Source organism: Schistocerca serialis, chromosome 4 (assembly GCF_023864345.2).
Source record: "Schistocerca serialis cubense isolate TAMUIC-IGC-003099 chromosome 4, iqSchSeri2.2, whole genome shotgun sequence".
NCBI lineage: Eukaryota > Metazoa > Arthropoda > Insecta > Orthoptera > Acrididae > Schistocerca > Schistocerca serialis.
Window position 1 is genome coordinate 499,341,553 of NC_064641.1, and position 20,274 is coordinate 499,361,826.

Here is a 20,274-nt window from a genome sequence, read left to right on the forward strand (position 1 = left end):
TACAGCACCAAAAAATATTAAAATCAGATGAATTCATAAAAGCAAGAGAAACAGTTCAGACTCAAAGTTAGGAGGATATCAAGGAAAATCTCTTTACTATGGCCAAATGAATAGCACCCAATATAAAAAGCAAAAAGCATGCCTGGTGGTTGCTAGAATATGATGCCCTCCATGAAACAAGAAAACAGGCATTGCAAAATTGGTAATCACAGAAAACAGAAGAAAGCAATTAATATCATTAGATCATTAGGGTTAGAAAAGTGGTAGATAGAAGTATAAAGAGGATTAATAAAAGTCATGAAAACAGATTTCTTTCCCAAATTGATGAAGAATTTACTAAAAAACACAAAAAGCTTTCACAGAATGTTCAAACAAATGTTATCAAGATAGAAAGCTCCCACCCTCCAAATTCGAGCTGTAAATGGGACCATTGCTCACAAAGACACACAAAATTGCAAGATACTAGCATGTACTTTGAGAAGCTCCTGAATTGTGAACCCATCCTTGAAAAATTTGAATCTATCCGAAATGACAGTCAGAAGCTGGATTCAGAACCACCAGCGTCTGAAGAACGACAAAAGATAATTTCAGAACTGAAAAATAACAAAGCATACAGAGGAAACCAAATAGTAACCGAAATATGGAAAAAATCTGACAAAAATGCAATTACATCCCTTCAATGTGTTTTAGATAAAATCTGGAAAGAAGAAGAGATCCCTGCAGAATGGATAACAGCTCTCATTCACCTGATCCACAAGGAAAGCTTAACGACAGGCTCCAACAATTATAGAGGAATATCACTACTGGATGTAACATAACAAGATTCTTTCTGAAGTCCTTTTGAACTGGGCAGAGCCAGAATTGGATCCACAAGTCGGGGAATGCCATGATGATTTTAGAAAGGCCAGGTCATGCTCAGAACAAATACTAGAACTCAAAAACATTATGATATGCAACAAATCATGAGCACAGACATATGTAATCTCCTCTGTTGATTTCAAAAAAGCGTATCATTCAACTCACAGAGAATCTCTTTTAGCAGTCCTGAAATAAATGAATTTGGATAAGAAAACAACTAATACCATAAAAACAATGCTTAAAAATACATTTTTGAAAGTTAAATTCATAGGTGAACTATCAGAACCCTTCGAAATAAAAATGGGTGTGCAACAGGGGGATGGGCTCTCACCATTGCTGTTCAATTGTGCGCTTGAGACAGTAATCAGAGAATGGAACATATATATAAAGAGTGGTACAACATTGGGTTGCAAAAAGAAGAACCTTAAAGTAAATTGCATTGCCTTTGTAGATGACATGGCCCTGTTTGCTGAAACAGTGAAAGAAGCACAGGGATAAACCCTTGAACTGAAGAAACAAGCAGTTAAAATAGATCTTCACACCGCCTTTGAAAAAAACTAAAATTATGACAAACATTAAGAACTAACAAACACCTCAAAGTCCAAGAATAAAAGACTGAAATAGCAAAAGAATTTAAATATCTCTGAGAATAGATTAGTTGGAATGCTGGAGAAAGCAAAGCAATGGAATCCACAGAAAAACTTGAACTGGCCTTCCAACTAACAAAAGATACCTTAAAAAAGGAGACCCAAAATCATACATCACAAGACAGTGATTAAGCCAGTAGCACTGTGTGCAGCAGAAACACTAAACATTAACTTGAGATGCCAAATGGAGAAACTTGAGATAAAGGGCAGAAAAATTTTAAGGAAAATCATACAACTGAAAGTCCAAGGTAATAAGATAGTATACATAAAAAATGAAACTCCCTACAAGCAAATCTAAAAACTTTCAGATGCAATGCCAAAAAGGAGGATACATTTTTATGGGCATTTTCTCAGAATGAACTCTTAACAGATTAACCAAACAAATCTTTGAGTTGTTCCATAAAATTTCGGGCATGCAGCTGCATAAATTTCACTTCTAATATTTTGGCTGCATCTTCGGAGTGAGCCAAGGTGACTGATGCTCCAGCACTTGCTCCTTCCTTTTAAACTTGTGGATTGCACCATTGTGCATGCGGCCACAGTACACAAGGTCCAGAGACGCTGATTGGTGGCAAAGATGTATCATAGAGCACACATGAAATTAGATCTATGACAGTTGCCACAAGGTGATATAGATGAATCACTGCGAGCTGCACCATCACGACGTCTTTGTGAGTTTATTACAGAAAGTGCCGGATTCCATGATTTGCCTAAGCTGAAGCTGCTACCTCTATTACTCAAATTCATCGCCAACCGAATTTCCATTGCTTATTTCTCTAGTAACTCCCAGAAAATGAATTTCGACATTATAGTGTGTCAGAGAGTGCCCAGTGTCAATATAGTGCTCTGCCACTATTGATTTATTAGGTTGTAAGACTTGGGTGTACCTGCGGTGCTCTGTGCGTCTCCCATGGACTGTACGTATTGTCTGTCTGATGTATGAACAACCACACTCACAGGAGATCTTGTGAACCCTAAAGTCTATTCACCGAGAGCTGGGACGAAATATAAACAGTGTCACGTGAGTGACTACGCTCGTTTCCGGAGAAAGTATTTGGTGTTCACGTGATATGTAGGGGTGTGGAAAAATCCTTGGCGCACGCTTTGCAGCTGGCGGCGTTCGGCTGGCTGCCGAGCTGTCACAGCGGACCTTGAGAAACCTGGGCAACAAATATGTTAAACTGAGTTCATTCTGTCGAAGCAGATTTATTTTCATTCAGGTTGCTAACAAAATGCTCCATTCAAACACAATTAATTGTTAATTTTAATAACAATACCAGTAATAATAATGACAAAGGACGAAACAAGGTTCACTCTGTCGAACTTGAACTGTTTTCATTGAGGTTTATAACGAACCGCTCCTCTCTCTCCTCTATAATGCAGTCTAATTTCCACATTTGAGTTTTCACTTTTTCTACGACATGGAGGATGCACTTGTTCCAATCCTCTGCAGTCACTGTTCTTACTGCTTCTTCTAGCAGTACGTTAACTTCCGGCATTTTGTATGTTTTGTTTTTCGCTGAAACATAGCATTTGATTCACAGTGGTACGGAGGAATTCTGAGAACAGTTTTCCCTGCATATAAAATAAGAAACCATGCGATGCTATTGGATGCGCACATAAACAGTGAATGCTCAGCATGACTACAAACACATATACTTACTCTAATAATTAACAACTAGTCTTTCAAGCGTCTTTACAGATGAACTTAAGATATCCCAAAATCGCCGCTGTACAACACCCACTAACGAGCTCACACCTTGCAACTGAGACGGCCACACTGACTGAGCGCCGCGCCTGTGAACCGCACAATGCATCGCTCATAAAGGACAAACGGTTGCACCCATCGCATTCGAACAAACTACAAAATTAAATTCAAACCTTTCTGAAACTTTTCTCGCTTACACCTCCACAAAAAAATTTAAAGGGAAAAGTTTGTCGCTTACTATATTTCGGATGATGATTTGGTAAAGTTCTGCATCAGATGTGAGATTTTAATCTATTACTTCACTATTACTGACTCTATTGGGCTGAAAATTTGCAGACGTCATCTAAATATAGTACTGAAGGCAATTATAAAATTATTTTGCTGTGCGACACACAGTTTAGGAGATATGGCGTGATAAATATAGAGTAATGCGAAAAAACAACTTTTCCTGAAAGCTTAAATATTTCTATTTTTCAGTGATAATAAATTTCAATGTAATGTAAAAAAAGGTGTCGGAAGGTAGTTCTCGGATCACTTTATCATGTTCAGGTGCCAAATTATAAAAAACACGACCTTCATTTTTAAATTTCTGACGCCCCTGCCTTGTACACCCCTCGACGGCAACGCTGTGGTCACGCGCCTTCCGTGTTTACAGTACGTCTCTTGTTTCGGTGAATGGAGTATAGGTTTCTGAAGCACTAAATCATCTTCAACCAAACCCAGGAGTGCTGCTGTCTTTGGTGAAGGGCGGAAAATCACTTCCACTTTGTGTTTACTGAGGATCCGTCCTATTTTTGACAATAGGCTTCCCACATATGGAAGAAAAGCCATGGATTTAAAACTTTCTGTGTCTTCTTCTGCATCCCTTATACCCGCTGCTGGTTTCAGTTGTAGTGCCTTATGTGGGACGCCTATCATCGAAAATAGGACGGATCCTCAGCAAACACAAAGTGAAAGTTATTTCCTGCCCTCCACCAGAGACAGCAGCACTCCTTGGTTCCATTAAAGATGATTTGGTGCTTCGGATGCCTGGGGTTTACAACATTCCCTGTAAGTGTGGCCATTCACAAATCATTTAGGTGACATGTACATTCCTTGAGAGATGCAAGAGATACACAAAACGCTGCAAGTACACTCAGCTCTTACAATGTAATAAACTGGCAGTGGCAGAGCACTGCGTCGATAATGGGCACTCTATGGCATACAATAACATAAAAATTTTAGCATCGACTTCATCTTTCTGGGACTCAACAGTGAAAGAAGCAATCGAAATTCAGTTGGCAGTGAATTTAATAGAGATGGTGACTTCAGCTTCGGACAAATCATGGAATCTGGCACTTTCTATGATAAACTCACAAAGACGTCGCTACAGCGCAGCTCACAGTGATAAATCGATATCACCATGTTGATCAACCGCTCAGCCATAAATTTAATTTCATGCTTCTGTTATAAGTCTTTGCCACCAATCGACATCTCTGGCACCTTGTGTTATCTGTGGCCACATGCACAGTGGCGCGGTCCGCAGGTTTAAAACGACACAGCAAGTGCCGGAGTGTCAGTCACCTCAGCTCGCTCTGAAGATGGCTGGATGGTATACATACGAAATTTTATGGAACAATCATTGCGCCACGGAAATATGAAGGTGCAAATCTTCGAGTTTTTCCATAACCGCAAAGCAAAACTAAACTGGTCTGAAGAAACTCAGAAAGACCTACCAGAACTAAAGATTTCAGCAAAAATCACTAATCAATCAAACAGCTCAATTAATTACTAAAGGTGAAAATACAAGGTTCCAAGACAAATCTACACAAAAACCCAAACACATCATCTCAGAAGAAGAGAAGATCAGAAAGAATGAAGAAATACTGGGCATTGACAAAAGAACAACACACACCAAAAAAATGATTGATCCAATGCACCCCGAAGATGGTGAAGCGAAAGAAGAGGAAGAAGAAGAAGGAGAACAAAATAGAACTTTGATACATTAAATGCTTTAGCTGATACTTCCCAGAAAAAGCAATATGTTACAACTGGACACAAACACCACAGCAGAGACAAGTAAGACCAGTGTTTGGCCCTAAGGATTGCAAATTAATTCCGATAGCTCCATGATCGCTTTGCACAGCAACAGAAGAGTGAAGGGACGGAACCTCAAGTATACCTAAGAAGACAGAGAAGACAGAGAAGACTCAGTGTCTGGAGGCAGCAAAATATTGCTGGACCTGATAGAGTGGCATATCTGGTACGGAATGTCGAGAGAAGCTACATATATTCTGATAGTAGTAAACTCTGTGTGTGTGTGTGTGTGTGTGTGTGTGTGTGTGTGTGTGTGTGTGTGTGTGTGTCCATCTCAGACTACAGTAAAGAGAAATATAGTGTAGTTGCATAAGACAATGTACTATTTAACTGTTCTCCAAGGGTCAGTGACCCTGACATTATAATATATTACTGCAGTAGAAGTATTAGTATTGAAGATCAATTTGAATTCTGGAGAATGTAGAAACATGGAAGGCAATCTGACCCTATGACTTATCTTAGAACAAAGGTTAAGGAATGGCAAACCTAAGTTTACAGCTTTTATACATTTGGCGAAAGCTTTTGGCAATGTCAATTGGAATACACTCTTTGAAATTCTGAATGTAAAATGGGTAAAATACAGGGATCAAATGTTATATTCAACTTGTACAGAAACCATACTGCATTTGTAAGAATTTAAAAATGTGAAAGGGAAGCAGTGTAGTTGACAAGGGTGTGTGACAGGCTTGTAGCCTATCCCTAATGTTATTCAATCTGGACACTGAGCAAGCAATAATGGTGAAGGAATCAAAGTTAAGGGAGAAGAAATAAAAACATTATTATCGGCCAATGACACTGTAATTGTATCAGAGAGAGCAAATGACTTAGAAGAGCTGTTGAACAGCATGGGCAGTGGCTTGAAAGGAGGGCATAAGATGAATACTAACAAAAGCAAAACACGGGTAATGGAAAGTACTTTGATTAAATCAGTTGGTGATGAGGAAATTAGATTACAAAACTAGATACCAAGAGTAGCAGATGAGCTTTGCTGGGCAGTAAAATAAAAGACGACAGCCGAAGCAGAGAGGACATAAAATGTAGACTGTCAATGGCAAGAAAAGCATTTCTGAAGAAGCGAAATTTGTTAAAACCAAGTATGGATTTAAGTGTAAGGAAGTTTTTACTGCAGGCATTTGCAGAAGTGTCCATGGAAATGAAACATGGATGATAAACAGTTTAGACAAAAAGGGAGCAGAAGCGTTTGAAATGTGGGGCTACAGAAGAATGCTGAAGATTAGATGGGTAGGTAATGTAATCAATGAGGTGGTACAGAATAGAACTGAGGAGAAAAGAAATCTGAAATTGGTTGCCATGAGAAAGACATTATGGGATCACCAATTTAGTATTGGAGAGTGGGGCGGGGGTAAAAGTTGTAGGGAAAGACAAAGAGATGAATACCGTATGCAGATTCGAAAGGATGCAGGTTATAGTAACTATTTGGAGATGAAGAAGCTTGCCCAGGATAGAGTAGTTTGGAGAGCAGCATCAAACCAGTCTTTGGACTGAAGACCAGAACAAGAACAACAACAGTAGCATTATTTGTTATTGAAGTTGTAGTGGAGTAACAGTGCTAACAGCAGTAGGTATAAAAACAACTGTAAAATTAATCAAGATAGACTGAAATGGATGAAGGGTGACAGTTATCTTCATAGTGACTGATCCAGTGTTATGAAATTTTGTAAATACCGCAACAGTCTCACAGTTCAAGCTTTAGAGCTTTCATCAATTGTATTTCTGATTCTGTCCATTTTCCTCACACTGTGGCCTCACATCATCCATGGCCTCTTAAATCCATTCTTGGTATGCCCACTGTGCCTGTGCCTTTTTTATCTGTTTACATATTGCTGTTAATTAACTTTATAGTGCTAATTCAAACTAATATTTCTCTTTGGAAGCCATGTTAAAACTCCAGCTCTATCTTAAAGTGCATTTTAATGTATCCAGTTTTATGCAGAATCACACCTTAGCAAACTGTCTTCGGCCAGTGACATCTAGCGGATATGTCCCCTCAGTTGTTTGCAACATTGTTGTAAGCACAGTATACCAGAGACGACCCAGCATTATGGGCCATGGTGTTTATCAGTTTATCGTGATTGTAGTCTATGAGGACACTATTTGTGGAAATACATTTTATTTGTTTACTCTGCTCACTTCATGGCAGATCAATCTGAAAATCATCATAATATTCAAAACCAGTAATTCAATAAACAAATATTTGTATCAGAGACTGTTGTTCTTATCAAACTTCACAATATGAAATAACGAAAACCTATGGCCCTTTCTGTCACACTAAAGGAAGAGACTGGAAAATGATGCCACAGGAAAACTACATGCAGAGAGCGTACCATCTGAATGTTAGAGCAATAATAGTAGAAAGAAATAAAGATAAGAAAAACATAAACAGCATAAATTTAATTCAATGTTTAGAATAATTTTAAAAAAAATCATGGAAAGGAAAATGGATTATCATGAAAATTCGTTTACAAGCAATTCTTTACATAATAGTGCACTGTTGTCATCAAGAAAGTGGACTATGATAAACAAATAAATCAAAGTAACATAAAATGTAGGAAGACCTATTTCCAAGCATGTGACAATTTGAAGCTTATGCACCTACACAAAAAGACAAAAGTGTAATGCTTCAATTTTAAATGAGTACAAAACAAATGCCCAAATTCACATATTTGGAGTCTACAACATTCAGTGTATCATTACATAACATTTCTTAATTTGTGCCCATGTCAAACTGAAGCAATGAAATTTTAAGCTTTTCGTATAGAGGCACACTCTTTAAATCGTCACACACCACAGGAGATGACAATCTTTGTACAGCTACAAGCTCTTGCTGATATTGTGTGGACTGTTGGTTCAGTCTTAAGTCGTCTGATGGTGCACTGGATGGAAAATAAAACCAGTTTGCAACAAAATATAAAATAAGTATTATAGTGGAACATTGGTACTTCATGTTTCATTTTTAACATGTCTATGTTCCAATGGAATATTCTGCAAATAACAACTTCATTGCTATATTATTAAGTCTAGAATAACATAGCTCTTAATGCTGTCTTCATTGGGAACAAGATCATATGTATAGCATTTTTGATGTCAACATGAATAAAAAGAGATTGTTTAATGCAGAGGAATACTCACCACAGTGTTCCATTTGAGAAACTATCTCACTAGCAAGCAAATGACAGTTTGTTCCTAAGCCTGGATATTCTTTAAGTGGAACTGCGTAGCGTATTCTATATACTTCTGCAATGAGGTGTAGAAGATCCTGTGCAAAACAAATAAATGAAGAAAAAAGTGGCACTGATGACTCATTACACAAAAAGTACATGTTTTACAATAGTGATATTAAATGTGACAACATTTCTGGCATCCTTAATAGTTTTGGTGCCAAAATAGCAATATTCATCTAATGTTTTTAGTCTCTCATTTCTTTTATTAATATTTATGTTACAGATACTTTATTTTTGACATACCATCCATTATCTTAAACTTATTTAACAAGCTTTTTGCTGCTTCTGACAGAATTACAAATCACTGACAAACTAAAAATTTTCATTTCCTCTCCCTGAACTTTAGTTCCCTTTCTGAATTTCTACTTGGTTTAAGATGTAAAATAAGGGGAAGGAAACCACTACATTATAGTGGATCAATGCGTGGAGCACAGAAACACACGAAACAAAACAGCATTCACAATAACCTTCAAGCAATATCTCTTTTTCTATAGCTTGAAAGCTAGTGCAAATGCTATCTCCTGTTGCGTGTTTCTGTGCTCCATGCATCGATCCACTGTAAGTCAGGGGTTGGTTTTCCCTTATTTTACGTATGGGTCCACCCAGCAAATTTCCATTATTGTTTCTCACTGGTTTTTTGAATTATATAAATTTCCTACACTAGCTGGTATATGTGGGATTAAACAAACTTTAAGTGTTATTATACTGTTAACTATTACATGGTTTTGCCTATGTGGCCATTCTGAAGTGTAAAATATAATGCATTAAATGCATATACCTGAGTTACAGTCAATGTATCTGTCTACGTCAAACGAAATATATTCTTAACAAAAACACATGGAACAGGCTACAACCCTATCTCACTCCCTTCTCAATGACCGGTTCCTTTTCTTGTCCTTAAACTCATAGATATTTGCAGTCTGATTTCTGTAAAGTTACAGACAGCCTTCAGCTGCCTGTACTTCATCCGTCTTCCCTTCACACTTCCAAAGAGTGTATTTCCCCATTATAAAAAGCTTTCTCTAGAATCGTAATATGCTATGAATATGGATTTGCCTCTCACCACTCTATCATCTAAGATAGACTTAGTGCATAATGTTCCCACACACAGTAGTTCCATTGCGGAGCTCGTGATTCACAGATGCAGTACACAAGGTAATTCCTGAAACTCGTGACTGATCTAATTGATTTGGGTGGTTAGCCACGTAATGTGGGCACTGCACGATTTCTTTGTGCTAGTTCCTGTTTCCGAGTTGTTCTGTAATCCACAGGAACTGATATTTGCCATGATCATACAACGTAAGCTTTCACGGCCAGTATTGTCTTCACTTAAAACTTCCGGACTGATAGGCCGTGGTCGAAGTATAAAACTCGACCCTGACGTTTCGTCTCCGATTGCGGGAGACATCCTCGGAGGCCGCTGTCCCTCCGAGGATGTCTCCCGCAGTCAGAGACGAAACGTCAGGGGAGAGTTTTATACTTCGACCACAGCCTATCAGCCTGGAAGTTTAAAGTGATGATATTTGCCATGGTATCTTATTACCGCGTATAAATGTCATTGTCTTCTTGAGACAACAGGCAGACTTAGGCAGCACTATCTATTGCTTCCCCCCATGAACCATAGACCTTGCCATTGGTGGGGAGGCTTGTGTGCCTCAGCGATACAGATAGCTGTACCGTAGGTGCAACCGCAACGGAGGGGTATCTGTTGAGAGACCAGACAAACGTATGGTTCCTGAAGAGGGGCAGCAGCCTTTTCAGTAGATGCAGGGGCAACAGCCTGGATGATAGACTGATCTGGCCTTGTAACACTAACCAAAACGGCCTTGCTGTGCTGGTACTGCGAACGGCTGAAAGTAAGGGGAAACTACAGCCATAATTTTTCCCGAGGGCATGCAGCTCTACTGTATGGATAAATGATGATGGCGTCCTCTTGGGTAAAATATTCCGGAGGTAAAATAGTCCCCCATTCGGATCTCCGGGCGGGGACTACTCAGGAGAACGTCGTTATCAGGAGAAAGAAAACTGGCGTTCTACGGATCGGAGCGTGGAATGTCAGATCCCTTAATCGGGCAGGTAGGTTAGAAAATTTAAAAAGGGAAATGGATAGGTTTAAGTTGGATATAGTAGGAATTAGTGAAGTTCGGTGGCAGGAGGAACAAGACTTTTGGTCATGTGAATACAGGGTTATAAATACAAAATCAAATAGTGGTAATGCAGGAGTAGGTTTAATAATGAATAAAACAATAGGAATGCGGGTAAGCTACTACAAACAGCACAGTGAATGCATTGTTGTGGCCAAGACAGACACGAAGCCCACGCCTACTACAGTAGTACAAGTCTATATGCCAACTAACTCTGCAGATGACGAAGAAATTGAAGAAATGTATGATGAAATAAAAGAAATTATTCAGATAGTGAAGGGAGACGAAAATTTAATAGTCACGGGTGACTGGAATTCGATAGTAGGAAAAGGGAGAGACAGAAACGTAGTAGGTGAATATGGATTGGGGGTAAGAAATGAAAGAGGAAGCTGTCTGGTGGAATTTTGCACAGAGAATAACTTAATCATAGCTAACACTTGGTTCAAGAATCATAAAAGAAGGTTGTATACATAGAAGAAGCCTGGAGATACTAGAAGGTATCAGATAGATTATATAATAGTGAGACAGAGATTTAGGAACCAGGTTTTAAATTGTAAGACATTTCCAGGGGCAGATGTGGACTCTGACCACAATCTATTGGTTATGAACTGTAGATAAAACTGAAGAAACTGCAAAAAGGTGGGAATTTAAGGAGATGGGACCTGGATAAACTGACTAAACCAGATGTTCTACAGAGTTTCAGGGAGAGCACAAGGGAACAATTGACAAGACTGGGGGAAAGAAATACAGTAGAAGAAGAATGGGTAGCTTTGAGGGATGAAGTAGTGAAGGCAGCAGAGGATCAAGTAGGTAAAAAGACGAGGGCTAGTAGAAATCCTTGGGTCACAGAAGAAATATTGAATCTAATTGACGAAAGGAGAAAATATAAAAATGCAGTAAATGAAGCAGGCAAAAAGGAATACAAACGTCTCAAAAATGAGATTGACAGGAAGAGCAAAATGGCTAGGCAGGGATGGCTAGAGAACAAATGTAAGGATGTAGAGGCTTATCTCACTACAGGTAAGATAGATACTGCCTACAGGAAAATTAAAGAGACCTTTGGAGAAAAGAGAACGACTTGTATGAATATCAAGAGCTCTGATGGGAACCCAGTTCTAAGCAAAGAAGGGAAAGCAGAAAGGTGGAAGGAGTATATAGAGGGTCTATACAAGGGTGATGTACTTGAGGGCAATGTTATAGAAATGGGAAAGGATGTAGATGAAGATGAAATGGGAGATATGATACTGCGTGAAGAGTTTGATAGAGCACTGAAAGACGACCTAAGTCGAAACAAGGCCCTGGGAGTAGACAACATTCCATCAGAACTACTGACAGCCTCGGGAGAGCCAGCCCTGACAAAACTCTACCATCTGGTGAGCAAAATGTATGAGACAGGTGAAATACCCTCAGACTTCAAGAAGAATATAGTAATTCCAATCCCAAAGAAAGCAGGCGTTGACAGATGTGAAAATTACCGAACTATCAGTTTAATAAGTCACGGCTGCAAAATACTAACGCGAATTCTTTACAGACGAATGAAAAAACTGGTAGAAGCCAACCTTGGGGAAGATCAGTTTGGATTCCGTAAAAATATGGGAACACGTGAGGCAATACTGACCCTACGACTAATTTTAGAAGATAGATTAAGAAAAGGCAAACCTACGTTTCTAGCGTTTGTAGACTTAGAGAAAGCTTTTGATAATATTGACTGGAATACTCTCTTTCAAATTCTGAAGATTGCAGGGGTAAAATACAAGGAGCGAAAGGCTATTTACAATTTGTGCAGAAACCAGATGGCAGTTGTAAGAGTCGAGGGACATGAAAGAGAAGCAGTGGTTGGGAAGGGAGTGAGACAGGGTTGTAGCCTCTCCCCGATGTTGTTCAATCTGTATATTGAGCAAGCAATAAAGGAAACAAAAGAAAAGTTCGGAGTAGGTATTAAAACCCATGGAGAAGAAATAAAAACTTTGAGGTTCACCGATGACATTGTAATTCTGTCAGAGAGAGCAAAGGACTTGAAAGAGCTGCTGAATGGAATGGACAGTGTCTTTAAAGGAGGATATACACTCCTGGAAATTGAAATAAGAAGACCGTGAATTCATTGTCCCAGGAAGGGGAAACTTTATTGACACATTCCTGGGGTCAGATACATCACATGATCACACTGACAGAACCACAGGCACATAGACACAGGCAACAGAGCATGCACAATGTCGGCACTAGTACAGTGTATATCCACCTTTCGCGGCAATGCAGGCTGCTATTCTCCCATGGAGACGATCGTAGAGATGCTGGATGTAGTCCCGTGGAACGGCTTGCCACGCCATTTCCACCTGGCGCCTCAGTTGGACCAGCGTTCGTGCTGGACGTGCAGACCGCGTGAGACGACGCTTCATCCAGTCCCAAACATGCTCAATGGGGGACAGATCCGGAGATCTTGCTGGCCAGGGTAGTTGACTTACACCTTCTAGAGCACGTTGGGTGGCACGGGATACATGCGGACGTGCATTGTCCTGTTGGAACAGCAAGTTCCCTTGCCGGTCTAGGAATGGTAGAACGATGGGTTCGATGACGGTTTGGATGTACCGTGCACTATTCAGTGTCCCCTCGACGATCACCAGTGGTGTACGGCCAGTGTAGGAGATCGCTCCCCACACCATGATGCTGGGTGTTGGCCCTGTGTGCCTCGGTCGTATGCAGTCCTGATTGTGGCGCTCACCTGCACGGCGCCAAACACGCATACGACCATCATTGGCACCAAGGCAGAAGCGACTCTCATCGCTGAAGACGACACGTCTCCATTCGTCCCTCCATTCACGCCTGTCGCGACACCACTGGAGGCGGGCTGCACGATGTTGGGGCGTGAGCGGAAGACGGCCTAACAGTGTGTGGGACCGTAGCCCAGCTTCATGGAGACGGTTGCGAATGGTCCTCGCCGATACCCCAGGAGCAACAGTGTCCCTAATTTGCTGGGAAGTGGCGGTGCGGTCCCCTACGGCACTGCGTAGGATCCTACGGTCTTGGCGTGCATCCATGCGTCGCTGCGGTCCGGTCCCAGGTTGACGGGCACGTGCACCTTCCGCCGACCACTGGCGACAACATCGATGTACTGTGGAGACCTCACGCCCCACGTGTTGAGCAATTCGGCGGTACGTCCACCCGGCCTCCCGCATGCCCACTATACGCCCTCGCTCAAAGTCCGTCAACTGCACATACGGTTCACGTCCATGCTGTCGCGGCATGCTACCAGTGTTAAAGACTGCGATGGAGCTCCGTATGCCACGGCAAACTGGCTGACACTGACGGCGGCGGTGCACAAATGCTGCGCAGCTAGCGCCAATCGACGGCCAACAAAGCGGTTCCTGGTGTGTCCGCTGTGCCGTGCGTGTGATCATTGCTTGTACAGCCCTCGCGCAGTGTCCGGAGCAAGTATGGTGGGTCTGACACACCGGTGTCAATGTGTTCTTTTTTCCATTTCCAGGAGTGTAAGATGAATATCAACAAAAGCAAAACGAGGATAATGGAATGTAGTCAAACTAAGTCGGGTGATGCTGAGGGAATTAGATGAGGACCTGAGACACTGAAAGTAGTAAAGGAGTTTTGCTATTTGGGGAGCAAAATAACTGATGATGGTCGAAGTAGAGAGGATATAAAATGTAGACTGGCAATGGCAAGAAAAGCGTTTCTGAAGAAGAGAAATTTGTTAACATCGAGTATAGATTTAAGTGTCAGGAAGTCATTTCTGAAAGTATATGTATGGAGTGTAGCCATGTATGGAAGTGAAACGTGGACGATAACTAGTTTGGACAAGAAGAGAATAGAAACTTTCGAAATGTGGTGCTACAGAAGAATGCTGAAGATTTGATGGGTAGATTACATAAATAATGAGGAGGTACTGAATAGGATTGGGGAGAAGAGGAGTTTGTGGCTCAACTTGACTAGAAGAAGAGATCGGTTGGTAGGACATGTTCTGAGGCATCAGGGGATCACCAATTTAGTATTGGAGGGCAGCGTGGAGGGTAAAAATCGCAGAGGCAGACCAAGATATGAATACACTAAGCAGATTCAGAGGGATGTAGGCTGCAGTACTTACTGGGAGATGAAGAAGCTTGCACAGGATGGAGTAGTGTGGAGAGCTGCATCAAACCAGTCTCAGGACTGAAGACAACAACAACATCTATTGCTTTTTTCAGATGTAATTGTATGTTGTTTCTATTTTACTGGCTTTATTAATGGAGTTATCTTTGTCTTTCCAAGTGTGTCAGTAGTTACCGATTGTGTATACGAACATATGACATATGGATGAGTGTTTACTTCTTTATGTTGTTCTGTAATTATTACCACCTAATATATAGTGCATGAAAATTACTGTGTTGCTAATATGTGCAATTAACCCTAGAAATAATGCATGCGCACGCCAGACACGGCAACACAGTTACCAACAGATCAGCAAACACCCAAACGGAACATGGCCATGCAGAATGTCTTGTGGAATGGAGCACTCATTCCACAACAACTAGCATGGACAGACACCAAGGCGAAATATATCCTCTCTAGAAGAATGATACTTATGTTCTCAAGAATTAAACTATGGCACACCACTCAAAAATGTAATGCACATGCTGAATGGCTGTGTGTGATTACTTACCATAAAAACATTATGATGCAGTGTTGTTCTCCGATCACAGATGCACAGTTTCACAATGATCTTTACGTCAGAGAATTGTATTTGTGCATCCCCTGTTTGCCCTAGGGCTATCTGAGCGAGAGGTACCTCATATTCTGTTTTTGTGCTTTTCTATATAAAGAAGATGAAAAGTAAAATTAATGGTATGAAAATTAATTTGTTAAATAGAACAATTAACCAAGAAAAAGCTTTTGTGAGAATCAATACGTAATTAACATATAAAGCACAAATTATAAGGCATGTATCTGTTAGAAAATGTTGAGTGCTACAGTTAAAAATTCCAGGCTGCAAGGCTGTATTCAAAGTATAAAACTATTCACTGATGTTTCATCCCCGTCTGTGGGAGAGACGTACAGAGAAAAGACGATGCCCTTTTTGCAAGACACTATTGAGGAAATTTAGAGAACTGGTACACGAGTCCACCTGCAGATCAGTTCCACTGTCACCAATGTACGTTTCACATAAGGACCACAAAGATAAGATGAGAGAAACTAGGGCTTGTGGAATACATATGTAGATGTAGATGAACCTACAGGAACAAACATTATCTCTTGATGGCTTCCAGTTTTCCTTGTCCTGGCTCTAATGGAACAAAATCTCATCAGTGCTAGTATGTCAGTGCTTAGTATCCCCATTATTAATGTCAACTGTGTGGTCACTTACCTGGCTGAGTGCTCAGCTAGCTTATATTCCAGAAATCCCACATGACTTGCGATCCAAGGAAAACAACTGAGTAAGCAGTACAGTCAAGATCAAGAAGGTTGCAAATAGTGGACAATACTAGTGGTGAGCTTTCTTCCTGATGACAAGAGAGGTTTCTCTAACAAAGAGTGTTGATCCTGGCCTTCAGCATGTACAAAGCATATACCGGGTTTTCTGCATCTATTAGAGGCACCATGTTCAAGGATTACAGCATCTTGAAATTCTCTAATGATTAAGAGGAAGCTATGTTGGGAAACAATACAGGTAACATAAGTTTTTGGCCTTGGACCTTGTACATACCTGTGGAGGATCACATGAGGTCAATTCTTGAGAAGGGAGGTGCAAGTCCATATGAAGAATTTGCAAACTTATTCTGATTTAGAAGTCTGTACTGGGTCAGTTGTCACGGGCTTGACACTATTGGGAGTGGAAAAGAATCCGGTAACTGAGATGGCTAGAGAAATGGTGGATGGTAGTTGCATAACTGAGTAGTAGTTGGCAGCATCACAAGAACATACCCAGGATCTTAGCAAAGAAAGGAGGGAGGGTAGGACACAGTCATATTAGATTCACGGTGAATGGCAAAACAGTTCTGAGATTTTATGACAAACTGTTCTAAGAACACTTACTGGAAGATAACAAGATAAACAGAAAAGAGAAAAATCACTCGCACATAATCAGCATTTAACAGGATCTCTTAATGTGCACAATGCACAACAAATAGCAGTTGCACTTCTTTGAAAGATACTATCATCTTCTTGTTGAAATGTGTGCCAACACACAATGAACTCCAAACTTAAAGAAAAATAATACAGAGAATGAGGACCATACAGAGAATGAGGACCATACAAAGTCATGCCCACAAGCCACAACAATAAAAGTTTACAGTGATGATTGTCTCCATAAAGAATCATGAGCTATTTCAAGACAAACAATTTCCGTTATTTCATGTCTGCATGGTAAAAGTTTGTTGTGTAGCTAATTGAAGCCATACTGGTAGTGTTCAAAAACTGTGCCACTGTGTGATTATTTTGAAAAATGCTATTTCATACATCAGTTACGAATCACACTTACTGTTTTACCTATTTATTTATGACTATAAATTCAATTTTCAAATAGCTTATCATAAAGACCCTGCATTCCTTAAATTTCAAAGATTTTCCATTAACACTGTTGTTATAATCACATTTTTGCCTGAATAATGTTAAGCAGCATGTGATATTGTCACTGTTACACATGCACACAACAACATACCTTACAGCCGTCTCCAACTGGTGCAAGTTGTTAATGGAGTACCTCTCTGAAATTCAAGCAAAGCTGCAAATGCGCATTCTCTTTTAAGCCCCCCCCCCCCCCCTTGCAGATAAAAACAATACTACAATAAAAACAACACTACAATAATTCCAACCATTTTATGAGTGGAGATTAAAATTCTCTTTCAACAAGATAAAAAATTGGCCTGTAAGCCAAATGTGTCTAAAATTTGGCATGTTTGAAATGTTACAGCCCGATAAATCTTAGCCTAATCTCATGCTGTGCTGTGAGCCACAGATACATCAGAATACAGCTCGCCACTTACAAAATGGCACTTTTAAGATGCAGAGTACTGTAAGCCAGGATTGGCCATGCAATAAGTCTCGACAGGACCTTTGACTCTGCCACGAAAATTACTCGATCTCTTAGTTCTTTAAAACCTGGGAATGGACTTACGAAATAACATTTCAAACAAAAAGGCTCTGTTTCATTACATAATAATGGTATGACATTTAAGTATAACAACAGACACACAGCAAAACAATTCAACAAAATAATGTGAAAGAAACATCAATTCAAACACAATAAAAACCCATGCACCATAATCAAAGCCCTGAGTTACCCTTTGTCACTAGTTTAGAACACACAAGATGGTCTTCTTACCCTAAACTGAACTCTCTTAATTACACTCACTTCTTTTGACATTCGTATTTCTAAAAAATGTTTAATAGAAGTAAAATAAAGGAAAGGAAATCACTTGCCTACAGTGGATTGATGCATGGAGCACAGAAACACTAGCTTTCAAGCACTAGCTTTTTTCTAACCTAAGTGCACACATTCACACTACAAACTATTTCCACACAATTATTTTTCCCATAGGTGCCCATTATGAGCAGCACAAAACCTCAACAATGTGATGGACTCACGTTAGCGAGAGAACATCTGAAACGGAACCTGGCTCATTGGCATGGGATACTCTTTGCAAACAAGTGAACGCTTTGTCTGATGTCTAATGACTGTCATAGAAGAGGACAGGATGGAAACTGAGAAGATTCAAAGAGCAGCAGCAAATTCCATTATAGGTTAATTTAGTAAGTGCAAAAGTGTCATGGAAACACTGTCAACTCCAGTTTCAGATGCTGCAAGACAGGTGTTCTGCTTCACAGTATGTTCTACTGACAAAATTCTGAGAGTATACACTCCTTGAAGAGTCAACCATTATACTGCTCCTTCCTATGTATATCTCGCAAAAAGGCCGTGAAGATAAAATTATAGAGATTACAGCCCACACAGAGGCTTACCAGCAATATTTCTTCCCACAAATGACATGTGACTGGAAGAGGAAAGAGGGGGAGTGACTGTTACACAAAGTACACTCCGTCTGGCCGCTAGGCTTGCAGAGTACAGTTATAGAAGAGAGTGGAATGTGCCAATACCAATGAATGCATCAGGCTTGATGTCCCAGCAGTTCCACATGTATGTGAGTCAGTTATGTTTTCTGCCAATATCTTTCATTAATGGCAAATGCCTCTCGTCACTACCATGAACTGCGCAGTGTCAGGATAGAATCCTCCAGTCTAAAGTGTAGCCTTACGATCAATATTTGGTGATGAGATCATTACACTACCACCTCCAGAACATCTCCCTATACGAGGGAGGAGTCAACCAAATGAGACTGCTGTATCTGCTAACATGTACCTAAGTGACTATGCTTCAGATCACTTGCAATTTAAATTATGCCATCACAGGAAACCACCTTCCACGTTGGAAACCCTGGAGCTGTAGGTTACAGGCCCTTTTGATAAGTAATATCTCTACCATCTTGTGAACACTCCACGCTAACAAAGTGTGGGCTGGAGCAACACAGTACTGAATGTTATCTCTGAGTAGGTTTTGATTTTACAGATTTTAAACAATACCTTTACGTTGGTTATTGTTTTGTTGCTATTTTACAGTAAAGTAATAATTTCTATAGAGCTTATTCTTTCACCGCCTGCTCCCTGGGAACCTACACCCACATTGTTCACAGATATGCAAGTGGCGCAAAACTTATTTGGAACAATTTAATTGTCTGTGTTTGTGTGCTACGGGACGCAGAGTAATGCTACAACCAGGAAAACTGAGTGATGATTTGGAAGGTACAACAGGATTTATTGAAATTCCAGCATTAGAAATCAACCTGCAGAAATGGAAAGTTGTAGATGCTTCAACTGTTGTAATGTGTGTTGTGGAATCAGCCATATGAACCTATTTTTCATTACAGTAATGAAAGATAAAGGAAACACTGATATTTCCAGGGCTGACAGATATTTCTGTTTCTTTTGAAATTATATTTTGACTGTATTAGACATTAACTACTCTGAAACCAGTGCTTCTGACTACTTACAATAAATGACATTTTTGCGTTATGTACAGCTCTACATTACTTTTGACAAGATTTATAATACGGTGGTATTTCCACAGTTCTAAACCCTGAAAAAAATCATCAAGACGGGGAGTGAATCAAGCTTCTACAAGTTAGGGGCAACAATATTGAACATGACGACAATATAATGAAGTTCACAATTTTATTATTTAGCAACCAGCCCAGTTCCTAAACTTGTTTCATTTAAGGTTTTGTTCATATTTATTGAGCTTAAGAATTTGGGAAAACGCAATGTGATTCATTGTGATTTTATAAAAAAGAAAATCAAAAGCCAAAAATGGTTACAGCACAAAGAGACAGAATGGCAGGCAAAACAGAAAGCAGTGCTCCAAGCTTTCCCCTTCCCTCCATAACAGATGGGTCCCTCTTAGCTTAGTGTCTGAATGACCTGCCCCTCCCCTCCCTCCCAACCAATTCATTTTTCCTCCCTAAAGAAGCCACCTATTTCACCAGATGCTAGGAGTATTTTTTTATGATTTGGAAGTTGAGAAACATGTTTCAGATGACGTACAGCACTTGCAAGCAAAGTTC

At 40.1% G+C, this 20,274-nt stretch overlaps 1 protein-coding gene across 4 annotated transcripts in view; it reads right to left on the minus strand.

Moving 5' to 3' along the window:
- Positions 1–20,274, minus strand: part of LOC126475223 (uncharacterized) — a 179,072-nt gene that overhangs the window by 56,690 nt on the left and 102,108 nt on the right. For all 4 annotated transcript variants that reach the window (XM_050102891.1, XM_050102889.1, XM_050102890.1 and 1 more), the window contains 2 exons: positions 15,324–15,473; positions 8,440–8,566 (listed from right to left, as the gene is read on the minus strand). In XM_050102891.1, the coding sequence (XP_049958848.1) occupies positions 8,440–8,566; positions 15,324–15,473 (277 nt within the window). The remainder of the gene's footprint in view (positions 1–8,439; positions 8,567–15,323; positions 15,474–20,274) is intronic.